This window comes from Protobothrops mucrosquamatus, unplaced genomic scaffold (genome assembly GCF_001527695.2).
Source record: "Protobothrops mucrosquamatus isolate PMUCROS unplaced genomic scaffold, P.Mucros_1.0 scaffold3133, whole genome shotgun sequence".
NCBI classification, from domain to species: Eukaryota; Metazoa; Chordata; class Lepidosauria; order Squamata; family Viperidae; genus Protobothrops; species Protobothrops mucrosquamatus.
Genome location: NW_015389134.1, coordinates 18,865 through 37,708, shown reverse-complemented (window position 1 = coordinate 37,708; position 18,844 = coordinate 18,865). Strand labels below are relative to the sequence as shown.

General features: G+C 51.3%; 1 protein-coding gene across 1 annotated transcript in view; it reads left to right on the top strand.

The window, feature by feature from the left end:
- Positions 1-18,844, top strand: part of LOC107297076 (neurogenic locus notch homolog protein 1-like) — a gene marked incomplete at both ends in the record, with an annotated part of 83,538 nt that overhangs the window by 46,137 nt on the left and 18,557 nt on the right. The window contains 10 exons of the mRNA XM_015826434.1: positions 1,073-1,195; positions 2,783-3,016; positions 3,286-3,441; positions 4,632-4,817; positions 7,308-7,421; positions 10,643-10,756; positions 14,026-14,259; positions 15,528-15,638; positions 15,746-15,938; positions 18,047-18,192. Of these exons, the coding sequence (XP_015681920.1) occupies positions 1,073-1,195; positions 2,783-3,016; positions 3,286-3,441; positions 4,632-4,817; positions 7,308-7,421; positions 10,643-10,756; positions 14,026-14,259; positions 15,528-15,638; positions 15,746-15,938; positions 18,047-18,192 (1,611 nt within the window). The remainder of the gene's footprint in view (positions 1-1,072; positions 1,196-2,782; positions 3,017-3,285; positions 3,442-4,631; positions 4,818-7,307; positions 7,422-10,642; positions 10,757-14,025; positions 14,260-15,527; positions 15,639-15,745; positions 15,939-18,046; positions 18,193-18,844) is intronic.

Sequence of the window (18,844 nt, the reverse complement as noted above, 5' to 3'; positions counted from 1 at the left end):
GGATTATTTACCTCAGGGGTCTTCAAACATGGCCCTTTTATGACTTGTGGACTTCAACTCCCAGAATTCCTCAGCCAGGCACGGCTGGCTGAGGAATTCTGGGAGTTGAAGTCCACAAGTCATAAAAGGGCCAAGTCTGAAGACCCCTGATTTACCTCACTGTTACAGGTTGATGTGTTACTTCCCCGGTGTTGGATTTCCCTTTTGTGACTTCCTGTCTTTGGGGACTCGGATGCTGGTCTGTTGTGGGCCAGATGTGGGCTGTTCTCTGCAGGGGTGGGGTGGTTCTTGATGGCAGGAAAGCTGTGAGGCTCCAGTTCTTGGCCTTGTTCAGAGACAGCTTTGTCTGATTGGCATATCGGTGCGTCCAAGAAAAAACATTTTTTCTTGACTAGGAAGAACACAGGAAGCAAAGCTGGTCCAGCTCTGTTAGCTAGCCCAAGAGAGCAGGAGCCAGCTAAATTAGCACTAAGTTAATAAGTGGATGGGGGACCACTAGGAAATCCAGAGTCAAGTGGCCCTGAAATCGAATTTCAGGCTGTCCTCGTTTAGTGACTGCCTGTTTTAAGCCCCCGTTCTCGGTCACGACAGGGAGTGAAACGTAACTGGGCCACCAATCCTTGCATGTATAACTTTTGCAGGTTGGCCCAGCAAAGGAAAGCTACAGTAAGATCAGAAGCCCAGTGGCAGTTTCTCTGTTTTGCTTAAGGACTGAGCTGTCGGTCCCCATCTGGCTGTTAAATGAGGACTCTCCTGTAAAATAATGTCAGAGAAATAGAAAGGAAAATCCCAAAGCTGCAGGCTAGACTGGGAAATTTAGGGAAAGCGAAAGGCAGAAGAGGATCGTGGCAGATCTCTTCCGTACTGTTGCTAAGACAACTCCATTAAATAAAACAGGCACCGGAGTCTTTTCACGGAGTCAAGCTCTCCATTTAGCTCCAGTTCTGGAGAAGGAGTCTCCTACTGCCTGGACTGGGGTCTCCTGCCCAGGAAACTAGATCTTGATGTGGGTTTGGGGCCCTGGGGTTTTCCTTCCATCTCACCTGTCCTTTTGCCCCTCCTCGGCTGGCAGGCTTCGCGGGTCAGAACTGCGAAGAGAACCTCGACGACTGTCCCGGAAACAGCTGCAGGAACGGCGGGACCTGTGTGGACGGGGTGAACACCTACAACTGCCAGTGCCCACCTGAGTGGACAGGTGAGGACGCACGGACGGGAGGGTGGGAAAATCAGAGAACCCCCCCCAACGGGAGGAAAAAGTCAGGCTTTGCCCCAGGTGGACCTGAGGATGGCGTTGGGTGTGAACTTTTGCTCTCTTAGCCAAATTTGAAATCCCACCACCAGCTTTTTTTTAAAAAAAAAAACAACAACATATTTTGTTGTTGCTAGAATTAAGGATCTGAAAGCAAGACAGCTGTCCTTTGGAGGCTTCCTTACGATTCATGAGACCCTTCCCACTCCGCAATTTCCTTGTCTTTCAATATTCCCCGTTTTCAAGGAAAACGCCCGAGCGATTTGGAGAGACTCGTCTGGAAAGACGAGGTTGGGAGATTGCATCGCTCGCCTGTAGGCTCGGCTGACCTGGGATTGTGTTTCAGGCAGACCGTACAGGTGGGGAGTCCTTGACTCACAACTGCAATGGAGCCTGCCCATCACAGTCGCAAGTTGTGATGGCCGTAAAATGGGCCTGTCACACGACCAGCCTGGTTTTATGACCTTTTTTTTGCAGAGGTCATTAAGCAAATCACGGTCCTTAATGGAATCACCTTAGCTGTTAAGCAAACCGAGGGTTCTCTGAGGGTGTCGTTTTGTGGAAAACCGGAAATAAGTGCTGGTTTTCCGCAAAACCTTCGTAAAACACGGTCATGTGACCGCGGGATGCCGAAAAGGAACACAAAGGCAACCGTGGGGGCCAAGCGTCCAGTTGGTCACGTGACCGTGGGGGGGGGGGACACACGACCCTCAGGGCTTTGAATCTGAGTCATAAGTAACCCCAAGGTGGGCGTGTCCTAACTTCAAACGGTCACTAAGCAATCAGTCGTAAGTCGAGGACTTCATTGCATTAAAAGAACAGAGACCTGAAGAAATGCGTGCAAAAATAAAACGTGAATTTTCAAAGGTTTAAAAAAAAAAAAAATTTGGCCACTAGGTCGGAAAAATAAAGGTCAAAAACATTCTTGATCGCCTGTCATAAAAATGCAGAGTGTGGCTGCGAGCGTGTGCGTGTGCATAAGAGGACGGGGGCGCTTCATGCTCAGCCAGCAGATTTCATTCTACTTTTGAGCCTAGATACAGGTGGCTGTTGAGTTACGACCACAGTCCAGCCCAAAATTTCTGTTGTTAAGCGAGACATTGGCGAAGTAAGTTTTGCCGCATTTTGCGACCTTTCTCACCATAGTTGTTAAGTGAAGCACAGCAGTTCTTAAGTCAGTAACCTGGTCGTTAAGTGAATCTGGCTTCCCCCCCCCCATGGACTTTGCTTGTTGGAAGGCCGCAAAAGAGGATCACGTGACCCCCCCATGGGATGCTGCAACCGTCAAAAGTACGAGTCGGTTGCCCAGCGTCTGAATTTTGATCACGTGACCCTGGGGATGCTCCCTTTTTCCAGTGCCGTTGTAACTTCGAACGGTGTCTGAATGAGCTGTCATATGTTGAGGACCCCTGGGTAACCCATCCTGGTCCTTCTCCTGGGAGGGCCGTAGAGAGGCTGACCTGCACCAGTTGGGGGTCTCCCTCACCCCCAGCCCCGTGAATAACTTGATCCGCCCGGCTCTTTCCCTTTTAGGCCAGTACTGTGCCGAAGATGTGGATGAATGTCAGTTGATCCCCAATGCTTGCCAGAACGGCGGCACCTGCCACAACACCCACGGCGGCTACAACTGTGTCTGTGTCAACGGCTGGACGGGCGAGGACTGCAGCGAGAACATTGACGACTGCGCCAGTGCTGCTTGCTCCCCGGGGGCCACGTGCCACGACCGGGTGGCCTCTTTCTATTGCGAGTGCCCACATGGGCGGACAGGTGCGTACCCAAGGGAGAGACACGGAGAACGGTGGCAGGAATTGGGTGCTAGCTTGCTACTATTTTCCATTAAGCCCAGATGGATACGGTTCAGTATAGCACCTAGGCGAGCAATTCAATAACCAGGTTGCCTCCTCTTGTGGCAGTGGGGCCATTGACTGTCTGTTGGTTAGCCTGCGCTGCAGATGGATGGTGGAGCATCTTTGTGTGTCTGGGTGTGTGTGTGTGTGTCCCTTTCTCTTTCTGAGTCCGCCCTCCGCCCTCTGCAGGTTTGCTGTGCCACCTGGACGACGCCTGCATCAGCAACCCTTGCAATGAAGGTTCCAACTGTGACACCAACCCGGTCACCGGGAGGGCCATCTGCACCTGCCCCTCGGGGTACACGGGGGCCGCCTGCAACCTGGACGTGGACGAATGCTTACTGGGTAAGGAGGCCGCCTTCCGCACCGGGGCCAGGGGCACCGGGTGGGAGTGGGACCCGTGGAGCTGGCCCAGATGACGCTGGCGCTGAAGAAAAGTCTGGTGGGGAACTGGAACAGAAAACTGGTCTTAGGAGGCAGGGCGGCGCCCCTCGGGAGATTCGGGGCCCAGAAAAGCCAACCTGTGAATTTTTCATTTTTTTTTATATTAAATTCATTTGCAGTTCGAGGGGACTCTGAATCTAAGCGGTGTCAATCTGAAATTCATCAGCTCATCAATTTGCTTCATGAGGTTTCCTTAACCTCCAAACATTTTATGATACAAAGAGGATTAAATCCATACTACTTTTAACTAATGGCAGTACGGATGATAATACCAGCGACCCCATTGGAGCTTGGGGGGGTCAGTATTGGCTCCTTTGGGGAACCCCCATTAGGGTGACCCAATCCAACAGGCCCGCAGCCACCATCTTCCTCTGGACCAGTCAGGATGGGGGAGGGGGTACTATTTACAAGGGGAAGGGGGGGGAAAGGCTTTTGCAGCTGGAAAAGATGGGGCTTTTGTTTGGGGCCCCCCGTAATACAGGTAGTCCTCGACTTACAACAGTTCATTTAGTGACCGTTCAAAGTTACGACGACTACTTTTACCCTTACGGCCGGTTTGGCACCCCCCTCCCCCCCGGGGTCACGTGATCAAAATTCAGTTGATCATATTTATGACCGTCACAGTGTCCCAGGCGGGGGGGGGGGGCGATGATAGGATCCCCTTTGGCGACCCTCTGACAAGCAAAGTCAACGGGGAAGACGCCAGATTCACTTAACCGTGTGACCCGACTTAAGCACTTGGGCGCTTCATTTAACAGCTGTGGTGAGAAAGGAGGGAGCGAAAATAGGGAGCAAAAGTCGCTTAACAGGTGTCTCGCTTAACGGCAGAAAATTTGGGGCTCTGTTGCGGTCGTAGGTTAAGGACTACCTGGCTTTCAAAAGTCCCCGGGGTTTGGTGGAAGATTGCATTTGCCTCGTTTGCTGCAGTGCTGGTTGGACCAGAAAGACTGCTTTGGAGTTTGGGGGGTGGGTGTGTGAAACGAGGACAGGGGAAAGACTCGGATAAGGACCTCTTGTAGCCCTCCTGGCTGCTCACACAGCACCTTCCGGGCACGGTGCCTCACCTCCTCTTCCCTCCGCTGGCCGGACAGGTGCCAACCCCTGCGAGCACGCTGGGAAATGCCTCAACACGGAGGGCTCCTTCCAGTGCCAGTGCCAGGCGGGCTACTCGGGCCCCCGCTGCGAGATCGACGTCAACGAGTGCTCCTCCAACCCCTGCCAGAATGATGCCACCTGCTTGGACCAGATCGGGGTCTTCCAATGCATCTGCATGCCAGGTAACCCTGCCCGCCCTTCCGGGCACCCTGGTGGGCGAGTGACGGAGGAGAAGAGGTGGCCTTGCACTCCTTTAGTGCTTGGCTTGGTTTCGTAACTGCGCCCTCTTTCGGGGTGCCCTCCGGTCCAGGCCCCTGGCAAGGGGGACGGCAGTGCTCCCCACGAGCCTGGGTAGGGCTGGAGCCCGTGGTGGGATTCAGATAGGCGAGCAACCGGTTCTCTGTGTGGATGCCGCTTCCGGAAGTCCGTTCTGGGCCTGGGCAACCAAAAAATTAGCTGCCGGTTCTGCCGAAGTGGTGCGAACCGGCTGAATCCCACCACTGCGCTGGAGCGGTGGTGGGTGAGCCAGGGCCAAAACGGCCCTGGAGTCCTCATGAACCAGGCAGGATTGCCGTGTTTGCACACACCACGCCAAGCGCAGCTAAAGGCGCCCGATTGTGCTGCTTTGCCCGGTTGCTTCGTGGAACCACTTAAGGCGGGGAACTGCAGGCTGCCAACTCCAAGAAACGAGGCAGCTGACTTCTCACAGCGGAATAAATGAACCCAACAAACTGGATTTGCGGAACAGCCACATAAAAATGCCAAGCCAGGTTTTAAAAAAAACCCGATTTTTAGCACCGAACCTGCCCCTCGGTCTTTAACTGGCATGATTCAGCATCCCGGATGAAGTCAGCTAAGTGTATGTGTGTGTGTGTGTGCATGAGAGAGAGAGAGAGAGAGAGAGAGAGAGAGAGAGAGAGAGAATCTCATGCTGTGCCCTGTTTTTCCAACTTCTTCCTTGCTCTTTTCTCCCTACTTGTCCCTGCTTTACAAAGGCCCGAATTGATCCCTTGGCGAGAGAGCATGGGGCATTAAGTGGCTGAGCTGGCCAAGCTAACCACAGCTCAGAGGACTTAAAACTTAAAACTTCACTCAGGAGCCTGAGAGACACCGGAAGGGTTTGTTTCTGTGTGCCCTGAGATTGGCACCGGGCTGCCCGGCCCTTTAGCAAAGCGACGCAAGGGAGGATGTGAAGAAACTCTCGTTAAGGCAGAGTGGGAAGGCTGGCTGAGGGTGTGGGCACACCGCAAGATTTTGTCTCAACACTCCTTGGTCTGACCCCAGCAGGGGCTGTTTTCATAAAGCCGCAGAGGGGATGGGGACAGATTGCCCCGGGTCTTGACCAGTTGAGTAAGGAATTAAGATAAGACAAGACAAGACAAGACAAGACAAGACAAGACAAGACAAGACAGTGATGGCGAACCTTTTAGAGACCGAGTGCCCAAACTGCAACCCAAAACCCACTTATGCATCATCGGGTGCCGGGTGGGTGTGGCCCATTGGGTGGGCATGGCTGCGGTGGTAACGGCAGACTGGGTGGGACTAAAAAGTTCAATCAATCAATTCCAACTTTGCAAGATCTTTTTTTCCCCCGCAAGAAGTTGAAATTGATTGATTGATTGAACCTTTTTTTGTTTTGCATGTGGTGGCGGAGGCCTAAGGCAAAAAGGTTTTATAAAACCCAGCTGAAGGCCTAGGACTGGGGCGACGGCGCGCGTGCCCACAGAGAGGACTCTGAGTGCTGCCTCTGGCACCCGCGCCATAGGTTCGCCACCACAGAGATAAGATAACCTTTATTGTTGTTGTTTTTTTTTTACTGTGGGCACAACGGCACACATCAGAAATGAAATTTAGCTGCCCGCTCTCAAAGTGAACACATACATGACACACCCCTCAAACATACTATGTACAACCTATGTATAGACCCACACCCCTACATATACGTAGCGAATAAATATGAAATACTGTCCATCTTGAATATATAACGGAAGGAGGAAGCTTGAGAGTTCACAAGGTTAATAATGCTATATGGAATGAAACTATAAACTATTATGTTTTATCTTGAGTTTGGTGCACCCTGTCGGCCCAAATATGGGAGAAAGGAATCTTTTGCCTGTATCTGCTCAAACTAGAGCCATCCACAGGCTTAGCAGTCGCAACTGTGACATCATATGTGTTTTTCAAAATTTGGATTGCTAACAAAGAATTAAGGGAGAACTGGAATAGCCATTTCGAACTGTTTAGTTCTTTTCAACCAGACATACCCTTCTGAGATTCGAACCTTGGCTGTCTGCATGTTAGGCAGATGTATTAACCTCTAGACCACAGGCTCTTTCTCACTTTGTCAGCTATGAGACAGGGGAGAAGAATTATCTTGAGTTTGGTGCATTCTGCCTAACATGCAGACAGCCCAGGTTCGAATCTCAGAAGGGTATGTCTGGTTGAAAAGAACTAAAAAGTTCGAAATGGCTATTCCAGTTCTCCCTTAATCCTTTGTTAGCAATCCAAATTTTGAAAAACTATTATGTTTATATATGTGTAAGATTGTCATGGCTGCCCATCTTAAGCAACGGTGGGCAGTTCGCCACTGCAACAACAGCAACCGTTTGGCTAATGGATGAAGAGACCCCATTTTTTTTCTCGCCGTTCACCGCTGTTTCTCCTCCCTGCAGGCTACGAGGGTGTGTACTGTGAAATCAACACGGACGAGTGTGCCAGCAGCCCCTGCCTGCACAACGGGAACTGCGTGGACAAGATCAACGAGTTTGCCTGTCTGTGCCCTGTGGGTACGTGCAGTGGGGAAGGGGGGGGGCTCAGAGAAGACGATCGATCTTTGCCTATAGCACAAAGCTCTTTGTAGTGGAGTTGTGGGCTGGAATTAATCCCCCCCCAGCCCAGAGGCAGTGCGGAGGCTGGCGGGTTTAAGCCCAGCCAAAGCGGGGAAATGGCCCAGGGGTGTGTGTGTGTGGATCGTTTGCGTTGAGCTACTTAGCGGAGAAGGGCGGTTATGCTGGGGAGGGCTCTTAAAGTTCTGAAATGAGGCATGATTGGGAGGGAGGGAAAGCCTCCATGTCCAGCAGTTGTCTATCTCTGGACCCTCATCTCACGGGTGGGGAGCCTCCATGCCCAGCCGCTGTCTATTTCTGGACCCCCATCTCACGCACAAGGGTGGGCCATGGGGAGAGGACGTTGCTTTTTTAATGAACTTTTTAGAAGCTTAGCAGGTGGAAAGGTGTCTCTCTTTGGAGGGTGGACACAAAGAATTGCAAGGATACTGTCACAGCCTCTTCAGCGGTCTCCAATTCTTTGTTTTGGGGGGATGTTTTTGTTTTGGGGCCTTGGCTGTCCTGTGTAGAGGAAGCCTGGGATGGGGCCGGCCCCCCGTAGCGTTTTGTGGACAGGGCAGAAAGAGAAAAGACGAAGGGGTTTCATTGGTGCCCCCTTTGGTGCCTCCCTAGCTCAGCCCAAAATGGGGGGGGGCTCAGCCTGGTGGTGGAAAGGAAAGTGAGTGAAGAGGTAGGCACCGAAAAGAGGGGCTGTTTTTCTGTGAATTCCTGGCTTTATTCCAACCCTGGCTTTTGTTGACTGTGCACAGAGCCCACTTTTTTCTTGGAAGTCGGATGAGGGTCTGCTTTAGGTTGATCCCCTTGAAGTAGGTTGGGCTAAGAGTCCTGTGGCTTAGGAGGGAGTCGCCCCTAAGTCTCCTTAGTCCAGGCCACCTTTATAAGCCAGGGGTCTTCAAACTTGGCCCTTTTATGACTTGTGGACTTCAACTCCCAGAATTCCTCAGCCAGCAACGCTGGCTGAGGAATTCTGGGAGTTGAAGTCCACAAGTCATAAAAGGGCCAAGTTTGAAGACCCCTGTTATAAGCCCTGCCCTGTTCAGACTCTTAAATCCTCTCTCACCTGCAGCCATGTCAGATCTCTTAAACAACTGCAGTGATTTGCTTAATTATAGCAACAACAACAACAAAAAAGGTCACACTCAACAGCTTCCTTGCTTAGCAATGGAAATTCTAGTCCCAATTGTTGTCATAAGTGGAGGACTCTTATAAGTTGAGCCACACTGATTGTAGCTGATGCAGAGAGAGAGAGAGACAGACAGACAGACAGACAGACAGACAGACAATTCTCTTCTGCAGAGAATTAAAAAGGGACGATTTGCGGATTTGTTTCTGCCTCTTCTGTCTGGGAGAGCAAAGCGTTTTGGGCCTGAAGGAACCCCCCTTCTATTTGGGAATAGCTGGAGGGGGGAATGTTGAGTTTGTGGGGTACAGCAAGAGGAGGGGGAGGGAGGGCAGCTCATTTGTAATTCGTAAAACGGGCTTTGAAGCGGAGGCTTTAGAGATGTAAATCAGGAATCTTCAGGGCTGCGGCAGCCAAATAACTATTGCGGTGAGCTGAGAAGCAAAGTCTGGGGACTGAATGCCAATGAATTGGAAAGAGACGCTGAAATCTGGACCCTGTCTGCCTGCTGCCTGCCCCACCCTTGCAAGCAAAATGCAGCCATTGCAAGCGTCGTGGCTTTTGGGGGTGGGTGAGTGTTTTCGTAGGAAAAAGTCATCATTACAGCCTCATTTTTTATGTCTTATTACCTGGCTGCAAGACCAGCAGAGTCAATTGGTTGCGAACAGCATAGGAGCGTTAAAAACATTGGTGCAAAAACTGGGCTCAAATGGGCAGCTAAGCTGGTGGTTTAGTTGTGTGAACAGAGGACCCAGACCCACCAGGATGTGGTTGATTCATCGGAAGTGGCATGTTTTAACATGTGCTAAAACATACGAAGAACGGTTGCAGGATTTGGGTTTGGCTACTTTGATGAAGAGAAGGACGAGGGGGGACATGATAGCATCTTCCAATATTTGAGGGGCTGCCACAAAGAAGAGGGGGGTCAGGATAGTCTCCCAAGCACCTGAAGGCAGGACAAGAAACCATGGATGGAAACTAACCAAGGAGAAAAGCAACCTGGAATTAAGGAGAAACTTCCTAACAGTGAAAACAACCAGTGGAACGGAAGTTGCCTCCAGAAGTTGTGGGTGCTCCATCACTCGGAAGTTTTCAAGAAGAGACTGGACAGCCATTTGTCTGGAATTGTACAGGGTCCATCCAAGGTCCCTTCCCACTTTGTTATTCTCTTATTCTGTTTTGCAAATTCTTGTTTTGTGACCCTGTTTACAAAGGGAATAACTGGGAAAGCTTTTGGCAGCAAAATCCATGTTTTTGGGACATCTCGCTCATCCAGTATATTAAGACCCCAAATATCTGGATCTCATTCTTCATCTGTCTGAGAAAATGGAGGGCGATTAGCAAAAATTACGCAATTGTCAGTCCTGCAGCCCTCTTGGGATTTCATTTTGGATCAGTGGCCACAATTTTAGTTCTGTCATGAAATAAAAGTCCCTGTGGTGGGAAGGCCAAAAGCCTGGTGAGGAGGGAGGCCAGTGGAAACACTGATTTGCCGTTATTGCAGCCAAAAGTGGAATTTTAACTATTGCTGGGAAGGCAAGAGGACATGGGGACGTGGGCAGCCCCAGTGGCATGTTCTTCCTTTGATTTTGATTTCATTTCTCAGGATGCTTTTGGGGGGCAAGATGGGAAGGGAGGTCTTCTGGGTTTTCCAGGTTATCTGCAGGAACCGGCCATCATTATTAAAACAACTGGCTGAAGCCGACTTCAGTCATCCCAAAATGCTGATAGAAAAAGCGTTGAATGGACTCTTGGAAATCCATCAAGTTGTAGTTATTTTCTGCTTGTCTAGTTGCATGTCCTTCCTTGCATGGTTTAAAAGAGGGGGAGGGAATACTTCTGCCCCTCCCTCCCCAACCACTTCCATTAAACCCTGTTTGTTTAGGGAAGACTGCAACTGTGAAAAATCTGTGCCTGTGTGATGGGCAGAAAAAGACACCCCCCCCCTTGATTCCAAGGGGTTCTTTGGCGGGGGGGGAGCAAGCAGGAGCCAAAGAATCCTGGGTTAAGCTTGTCTCTGTTTCTCCCCCTCCCCCCCCAGGATTTAATGGTCACCTGTGTCAACACGACATTGATGAATGTGCCAGCACACCCTGCAAAAACGGAGCCAAATGTGTGGATGCACCAAACGCTTACGTGTGTGAATGCACAGAAGGTAAGCTGTGGGGTGGGGTGGGCAGAACAGAGGGAAGCCCATTTGGTCAGTCTTTTGGACCAGGTCCTGTGGGTGACAGTGAACGAACTAAAACCAGGCAAAAAAGTGCGATGGGATGCTAAGCAAGTGCAGCTGTTTTCATCCACAAAACACAGCTTCTAACACTTGCTGTGGGAGCAGAGGAATAGTGCCAGACCAAGATTCCCACTCTGATTCTGAGCAGGCAGCTTTACTGCACGGGGGAAAAATGGGGACAGGGTCTGGGTGACTGGCCTGGGGCCATTTCTCAGGGTGGGGTGCCGCTGTTCCCTTTGATTTTCTCTCTAACTGAGTCTTGGTTTTAATGGGCAGGATGCTCATTGCTGATATGATATGGGGAAAAAAATGTGTATCTGTTGTTGCTGTGGAGAATTTTGCAAATATATCCCTAAAAGGGAAGAATGGAAGATTGTGATTCTTCTACATTTCTCCTTTCAGAAGCACTAAACAGGGAGGTCTTGTTTGGTGACTGATGAAGCCTGCCGGGGTTTAAAGCTTGCTGGATCTTGGGGGAATCTCTCTCTCTCTCTCTCACACACACACACACACACACACAACTTCCTCATCTCGTGGGTAACTGGCTGTTTACAGAAGGCAGCTTCTGGCCACGTGGGTCAGGGAACAGCACCAGCATGATGGCCACATGCTGACCAAAATGATAAGCGTAACTCCTGTCCCGGCTTCGGCTTTGGCCCCGGGGGCAGAGTGTGTCAGCGTCTCTCTGAACCTCTTCTACAAACAGTGTGTGTTGCTGCTCCCATTTCCTGCCCGATGGGGCTGAGGGCGTCCTGAATTCAATGTAAAGTTCAGTTTAAAGTTCAGTGCCAATATCCCCCCCAAGTGGAAGCACTAAAAGAAAACCAGGCCTAACGCAGAATCTTTAGCAACCCCGTTTGTTTTCCCAGGTGTCCCCAAGTTCTTCCACCTTGCAGGCCTGGCCCTGAGGGAGAAAATAACAGAAAAAAGAAAAGAAAAGAAAACACACACACAGAGACACACACAGTTAACTGTGTCTGTAATAGTGCTGCAAATGTTTCAGCTCTGAGCTGAGGGAGGCGGGAGAGAGAGAGTGGGGCACCCCATTTCCTGCCTCCCGGCTCTGTCCGGACTTTTTCTCCAGCATGACGAGTGGAGAATCCACCAATGGGTTTTTCCCATCCTGGCTTCAAAAACAAATTGCCATTTGGGGCTAAGTCAGTGAGCCCCGTCTGGGCACCGTCCCCCTTTTTTCTGGCCCCACGTCGCTGGGCGCGGGAGGAAGGGGGGGGCGCAGGGCCGGGTGTGCCCTCGGACAAAACCCAGCCCGGGCAGCCCCCTCGGCAAACAGAGGGACTTTTGTGGGGCCGGCCGGCTGCCAGCAGCTCTTCCCTAATGAGCGATGAAAAGCCGCAATGTGGGCTTCCCGGGCGGGGAGGGGCAGGGGCAGTCAAAGGCCCACTTTGTCTGCCCGCTTGCCCCCCCCGCCGCCGCCCTCCTGCTTTTGTCCCGCTGCCTCCTGGCGGGAGGAGGAGGCGGGCGGGCGAGAGAAAGGGGCTGCTGTTGTCCCCTTTTGAATTCACTGCGCCCCCCCCCCCACCAAGCCGGATCCAGACAGGCAGGGAGGAGAGCCCAGAGCTGGCTGTGGGGGGGGGGGACCACGGGAGACAGAAGAAAAAAGCGTTTGTGTTTGCAAGAGGACGGAGCTTACACACACACACACACACACACACACACACACGAGCAGGGAGCCCAGTGTGGTGCTGTGCCCTGGCCTGGCAGCCTCCCTGCCACCCGGCCTGTCTCCTGCCCATGTCCCCTGCAACATCTCGGGGGGCCACGGGGACAGGCCTGCCGAGGGGGGGGTCCAAACCCCCAAAGGCACCCCGCTAAGGGCGAGCAGAAGCCACGACTGGCGGGATTGCTTGGAAGGAGGGGAACTCGCTCCAGGTGTCCCCCCCCAAAGCTGCAAAACGGTCATGCCCGTTTATCTGAGTTTCTCCCCCCCCTCTCCCCGAGAGAGACCCTTTCTTGCTTTGGGTACCCTGGTTTTGTCGCCAGCCCCCCCCCAGTCCACGCTTTCTGAGCGTCCCAGAGTTCGGAGGGCGAGGGGGGGGAGAGGCAGAAACAAGAAGGGCCTTCTTCTGTAGCACACAAGCTCCCCCCTTGATTAATATTCTTTTGAGCGCAAAGAATTGGGCTTTTTAGGGATGGAGGTCAGGGATCTCGCGGGCTCCCAGCAAGACGCTGGGGAGGGAAGGAGGGAGGGAGGGCGGCGTTGGAGGCCACCACACTCTCCTCTGGTGGAGGAGGACTTGAGCCTTCCCCAGTTGCCCACCCAGCCTACTCCTTTTCCTTCTCATGGACTCCCACCCTTCTGGCTGGGGACCCTGGGAGGTGGAGTCCGTCCTGGGGGTAAGAAAACTCGTCGCTCCCATGTAACACCGTTACTGCGCGAGCTGCACTGGCTGCCGGTGGCTTTCCGGGTGCGCTTCAAGGTGTTGATTATCACCTTCAAAGTGCTCCATGGCATCGGACCTGGATATCTCCGAGACCACCTTCTGCCTCAGGTTACCTCCCATCGGCCGGTACGCTCCCACAGAGAGGGTCTCCTCAGGGTGCCGTCAGCCAGACAGTGCCGGCTGGCGACCCCCAGGGGGAGGGCCTTCTCGGTGGGAGCCCCCACCCTCTGGAACGAACTACCCCCAGAGATCCGGGTGATCCCGGATCTCCCCTCCTTCCGCCGCGCCCTTAAGACATGGCTATTCCAACTAGCAGGACTGGCCTAAGGGGAAATTTTTAGCGGGGTTTTTAAAACAATTTTAAATTACAAAGGCCAAATTTAAATATTTCATTTTAATTATGTTTTAATGATAGTATTGGGGTATTTTTTGTATTTGTTTTTATCAGGCTGTCAGCCACCCTGAGTCCGCAAGGAGAAGGGCGGGGTAAAAATTCAATTAAATAAAATAAATAAATAAGAAAGGGCAGTATTTAGCAGGCAAGCTCATGTCTAGCTGCTGGGTTTCTAACCAGAGTTAAGGGCAATCAACTGGGGAACATCCCTGGAAGCATCTGCTGGCACTAGAAGAAATCAGCTAATCTTCCCAGCGCCTGGTGGAGGGAAGAAGGATGCCCCGATTTCTCTCTTGGCTGCCCCCTGGAAGAAATGGGACTGGGGCTTTGGGGTGCCACGTTTCAGCCATTTTTGAGTCTCCGCACCCTTTTTTTCCTGCTCTCTGCCCCCCCCCCAGGCTTTTCCGGTACCCACTGTGAGACGGACATCAACGAATGTGACCCTGATCCCTGCCACTACGGCACCTGCCAGGATGGCATTGCCTCCTTTACCTGCCTCTGCCAGCCTGGGTACACTGGGCACCTCTGTGACGTCAACATCAACGAGTGCCAAAGCCAGCCCTGCAAGAATGGGGGCACCTGTCAGGACAGGAACAATGCCTACACCTGCTTCTGCCTCAAAGGCACCACAGGTAAGGAGGGGGGCAGGGCTTCCCCGGCCTTCCCCCAAAAGGATGGAGCGGAGCCATCTTGCTAACCGGTCTGTGGTCGTCCCCCCCCCCATGCATTTCAGGCCAAGGAAAGAAGCCCTGGAGATGTTTGGACCTGCCCCACCTGGTAGTCCTTGATTTACAACTGGTTTGCTTAGAGCAGGGGTCTTCAAACTTGGCCCTTTTATGACTTGTGGACTTCAACTCCCAGAATTCCTCAGCCAGGCACGCTGGCTGAGGAATTCTGGGAGTTGGAAGTCCACAAGTCATAAAAGGGCCAAGGCTGAGGAATTCTGGGAGTTGAAGTCCACAAGCAGGGGTCTTCAAACTTGGCCCTTTTATGACTTGTGGGCTTCAACTCCCAGAATTCCTCAGCCAGGCACGCTGGCTAAGGAATTCTGGGAGTTGGAAGTCCACAAGTCATAAAAGGGCCAAGNCCGATGATGACCTGCTTTACAGCTGTCACAACTGACGACCGTCATTGGCAGGCTCCCTTAGGGTTGTAAATCAAGGACAACCTGTATATTGGGGCTAAAATTGCCAGCCTCCTCTTTCTGCCTGGCTAAACCAGGAGCCACTGTTTTGTAAGCAAAGTTCTCTTTAACAAGATTTATTGAGATGAACGGCCGCAGAGCAGAGACTTCCTGGTTTCTCTTCTGACAGCCTTCCTGATAACTTTCATCTATCGGTCTCCACAATTGAACCCAGGTTTGCAAGGAAATGGTTCCCTTTATCGCTGGCAGGACTCTGGCGAACACCCCAAATAAATCTTTGCCCGGCGAGGCAAATTCTGGGCCTTACCCAAGTCGCCGGTCATTGCGTAATATTTTAATTTTGCAATTTTGTCTTGTGGATGATGGTTTTGCTGGTCACCAGGAAGTCCCATTGCTACAGGCCCCCAAAGCTTGCTTCACTGTTTGTTTGTCTCTTGCCTGACAGATGGGAGTGAGTTTTCTTTTGACTTTATAAGGTCTCAACTTGCGCACCTCTCCATCCCTGGATGTCAACCAGAGAAACTTTCTTAAAACGACGCTGGGATTTTTCAGAGCCCCACTTGGGGCAAAACTGTGGCCTAACTCTCAGTCACTGAGAAGAAAAGGGGTGTTATGGTTTTGTGTGTGTGTGTGTGTGTGTGTGTGTGTGTGTGTGTGTGTCACTGAGATAGTCTGAAAGCATCACAAATGCCTTTAGGTTCACTGGGGTTCCCCAGTCCTGGACCATTTTGCTAACCGCTCTTTTCTTTTTCCAAGGACCCAACTGTGAAATCAACCTGGATGAGTGTGCCAGCAACCCGTGTGATTATGGCAAATGTGTGGACAAGATCAACGGTTACGAATGTGCCTGTGAGCCAGGATACACAGGTGAGGGAGGGCGGGAGAGACGCGAGCATGGGGCACCTCCTCCTGTGGGCTTTGCGCCCCCTCTCCCCCCAGGACAGGGTCCCCACTGGCTCCTCTCCTCTCTGCAGGGAGGATGTGCAGCATCAATGTGGACGAGTGCGAAAACAGCCCTTGCCACAACGGGGGCACCTGCCGGGATGCCATCAACGGCTTCACCTGCCTGTGCCCGGAAGGCTTCCATGACCCGCTGTGCCTCTCGGAAGTGAACGAGTGCAGCAGCAACCCCTGCGTCCACGGGAGATGCCACGACGGGCTGAACGGGTGAGCGGCGGGCAAGGCTGTGCCAGGCGGGAGGGGCACCCTGGGAAACATGACCGCTTGTGGTGGAGGTTTTGGGAGGGATAGCTGCGTGGCGCCTCTCTTTGCCCTTTCTAAGGACGCTGCTGGGCCCAGCAGCCTTTCGGGAAATCAAACAAGGTTGGGAAGGGTTGTTACGGAGCAGCGTTAGGTTCTCATTTACTAAGGATCTTAATTAAAAGTCAGGGTGGGGAGCCCCGTGTTTGGCTCTGATCCGCACGCTGCCCTCGGGGAACCAAGGATTGATTTGGATGTTGGGTCAAGGAGCAGTTTCAGGTGGATGCTCAATTACAGAAGCTCACCCACGTCAGGCTCTCTTAATTCAGCCTACCTCACAGGATTGCTGTGCAGATAGAATTGGAAGAGCGAGACGAAGCCTCGGGAGGAAAAAATATGACTGAGATGAATACATGTCTATCTATATAAATAAAAATGTAAATGTTCGTTTGTTCAAAATCTTAAATCTCCGAAAGTTCTTCACCGATGGCTTTGAAATTTTGACACAACGTTGCATTCGAATACGCGGGTGTTTTTATATACCTACTATTATATAGATGTCACACCTGTGACAAGTAAAAACATGCTTTTTTTGAAAAACAGCGCCATCTGTTGGACGTAAAAGCAACACATGCTTTTACCAGACTGAGCCACAGCAACGCGTGGCTGGGTACAGCTAGTTTTTATATATTGTACTTAACTATAACAATGCACAAGTAGTCACATAAAATACAAAATTACTCACTTTAAAAATGCAAACGCATAAAGGCATGGAACGCGCCCATGTGGTATCGTTCTTTAAATCTCAAAGCCGAATCTTGCTGGGAAGAGAATGCAGACTTTTGAGGAGATCAGGCTGTGAGGTGGGGATGGCCAAGACCCTGACTGTCTGGGCATAATGCATAAAGTCCCAAATTCTGTCTCCAGACCTGTGAACCCCCTGATAAGGCACACCCCGTAGAAGCCGCATCAATCCACCGTTCTGTGCAAGGCTGAGCTTTGATCAAAAGATTTGGTTCCAGACTGAAGCAGCTTTCAAATCTTCTAGGATTGGGTGGAGGGTGAACTGGCTTCTTCTTAGTACAAAGGCTGCCATCGTATCATTAGCAACTTTTGGGATGCCTCTGTCAGAAACCCCTTCAGGGCAGGATTTCCAAACCTTGGCACGTGGACTTCAGTTGAAGTGAATTCAGTTTTGGGAGTTGGTCCCTGTGCCTTAAAGTTCCCAAGGTTGGGAAACCCTGATCTAGGGCGATCGGAAGCCTCACCCAAGCCACTTCGTTCATGATTAGCAACTTCATCTTCTGTTTTGTAGTCCTGAGTGCCTCAAGGCCTGTCCTTTTTCTCTGCCACGAGTCCTTTGCTGGATTAAGTGTCCCAGGCAGGGTTTGCATGCAGGACTTCTCCATTAGGTCTCTTATTTGTGAGCTGATGCCCTGATGAACATGTCCCTCTCCTGCTTGAGCAGGGGGCTGGACTAGAAGACCTCCAAGGTCCCTTCCAACTCTGTTATTCTGTGAAATCTGTTAAATGCCTGCGGTGGCCATAAAGAAAAAGGACCGTGGAGGAGGGAGAATGGAAAGCTTCATTCTTGAGCAGAAATTGGATAAGGTCCAAGGTGACTATCATGGGACAAGTTAGATTTTTCCATTGGGGCTGCTGTTTTTTGGGGCGATCAAAAGCCAGAAAGCTTCTCCCTTAAATCTCAGGATCCTAATCCAGAGTCGTTTTTCAGGATTAAGGATCTTAATCCAGAGTCATTTTGAAGAACAAGGGAGAAATGGGGTGCCCGTCTCTAGAAGGCACCAATAACGCCCAATAACGTGATGAGTTGGACCTATTTTTGCTCTCCCAGAGACTATTTTAGATTCACTAAGTATTATTTGGCGGCTGGGGCTAATGCGATGTTGGCCTGCTGTTTTTTGCTGCTTCTACAGATGATGTTTTTTTAAAGGTGGTTGGTTCACTGCATTGTAAAGGGGTCTGAGTGGCCTCGAAAGGCAAGGATTATTTTTAAAAGAAAAGCAGCCAAATCCAATCACCGTGTGTTTTGTTTCTCTCCTCCGGAATCAAAGCTACAAGTGTGACTGTGACCCGGGCTGGAGTGGGACCAACTGTGACATCAACAACAACGAATGCGAGTCCAACCCTTGTGTGAACGGTGGAACCTGCAAGGACATGACCAGCGGCTACCTTTGCACCTGCCACGAGGGATTCAGTGGTAAGATCCTGGACTTCACCCACAGCTTCGCCCCTCTAAAAGTCTGGCCAAGTCACGGCAAATTCGTGGTTTTTTTTTTCCTAAACATTGATCACCAGCTTATAAGAGGAAGTCATCAAGAAAGGGAAGTCAAGCTGCTATAAATAAATCACCCTTGACTAAATTGGAAGGGCTTACTTAAATATCTGTCCAAGAGAGGGTTGGCTTGGGCAGACAATCCCTATTTGGGGAGGTGGGCCACCAAAGCAGTTGACCTCAGTCTGGCCCCTCCAGGTGTTTTGGGGAAGCCATCGGAAAGTCTAGCTCCATATTTCTCAACCTTGATAAGGTTAAGGAATTCAACTCTCAAATTGGCTGGGGAATTCTGGGAGTCGAAGTCCTTAAAGTTGCAAAGGTTGAGGAATATCGATCTAGCCCAGGGGTAGGCAACCTTGGCTCTTTTATGACTCGTGGACTTCAACTCCCAGAATTCCTGAGCCAGCATGGCTCAGCTTGGAAACCTCTCCCTTTCCCCTCAGCATGGCTGGCTCAGGAATTCTGGGAGTTGAAGTCCACCAGTCATAAAAGAGCCAAGGTTGCCTACCTCTGGCCTAGGCCTAGGCCGCTTTATGACTCGTGGACTTCAACTCCCAGAATTCCTGAGCCAGCATGG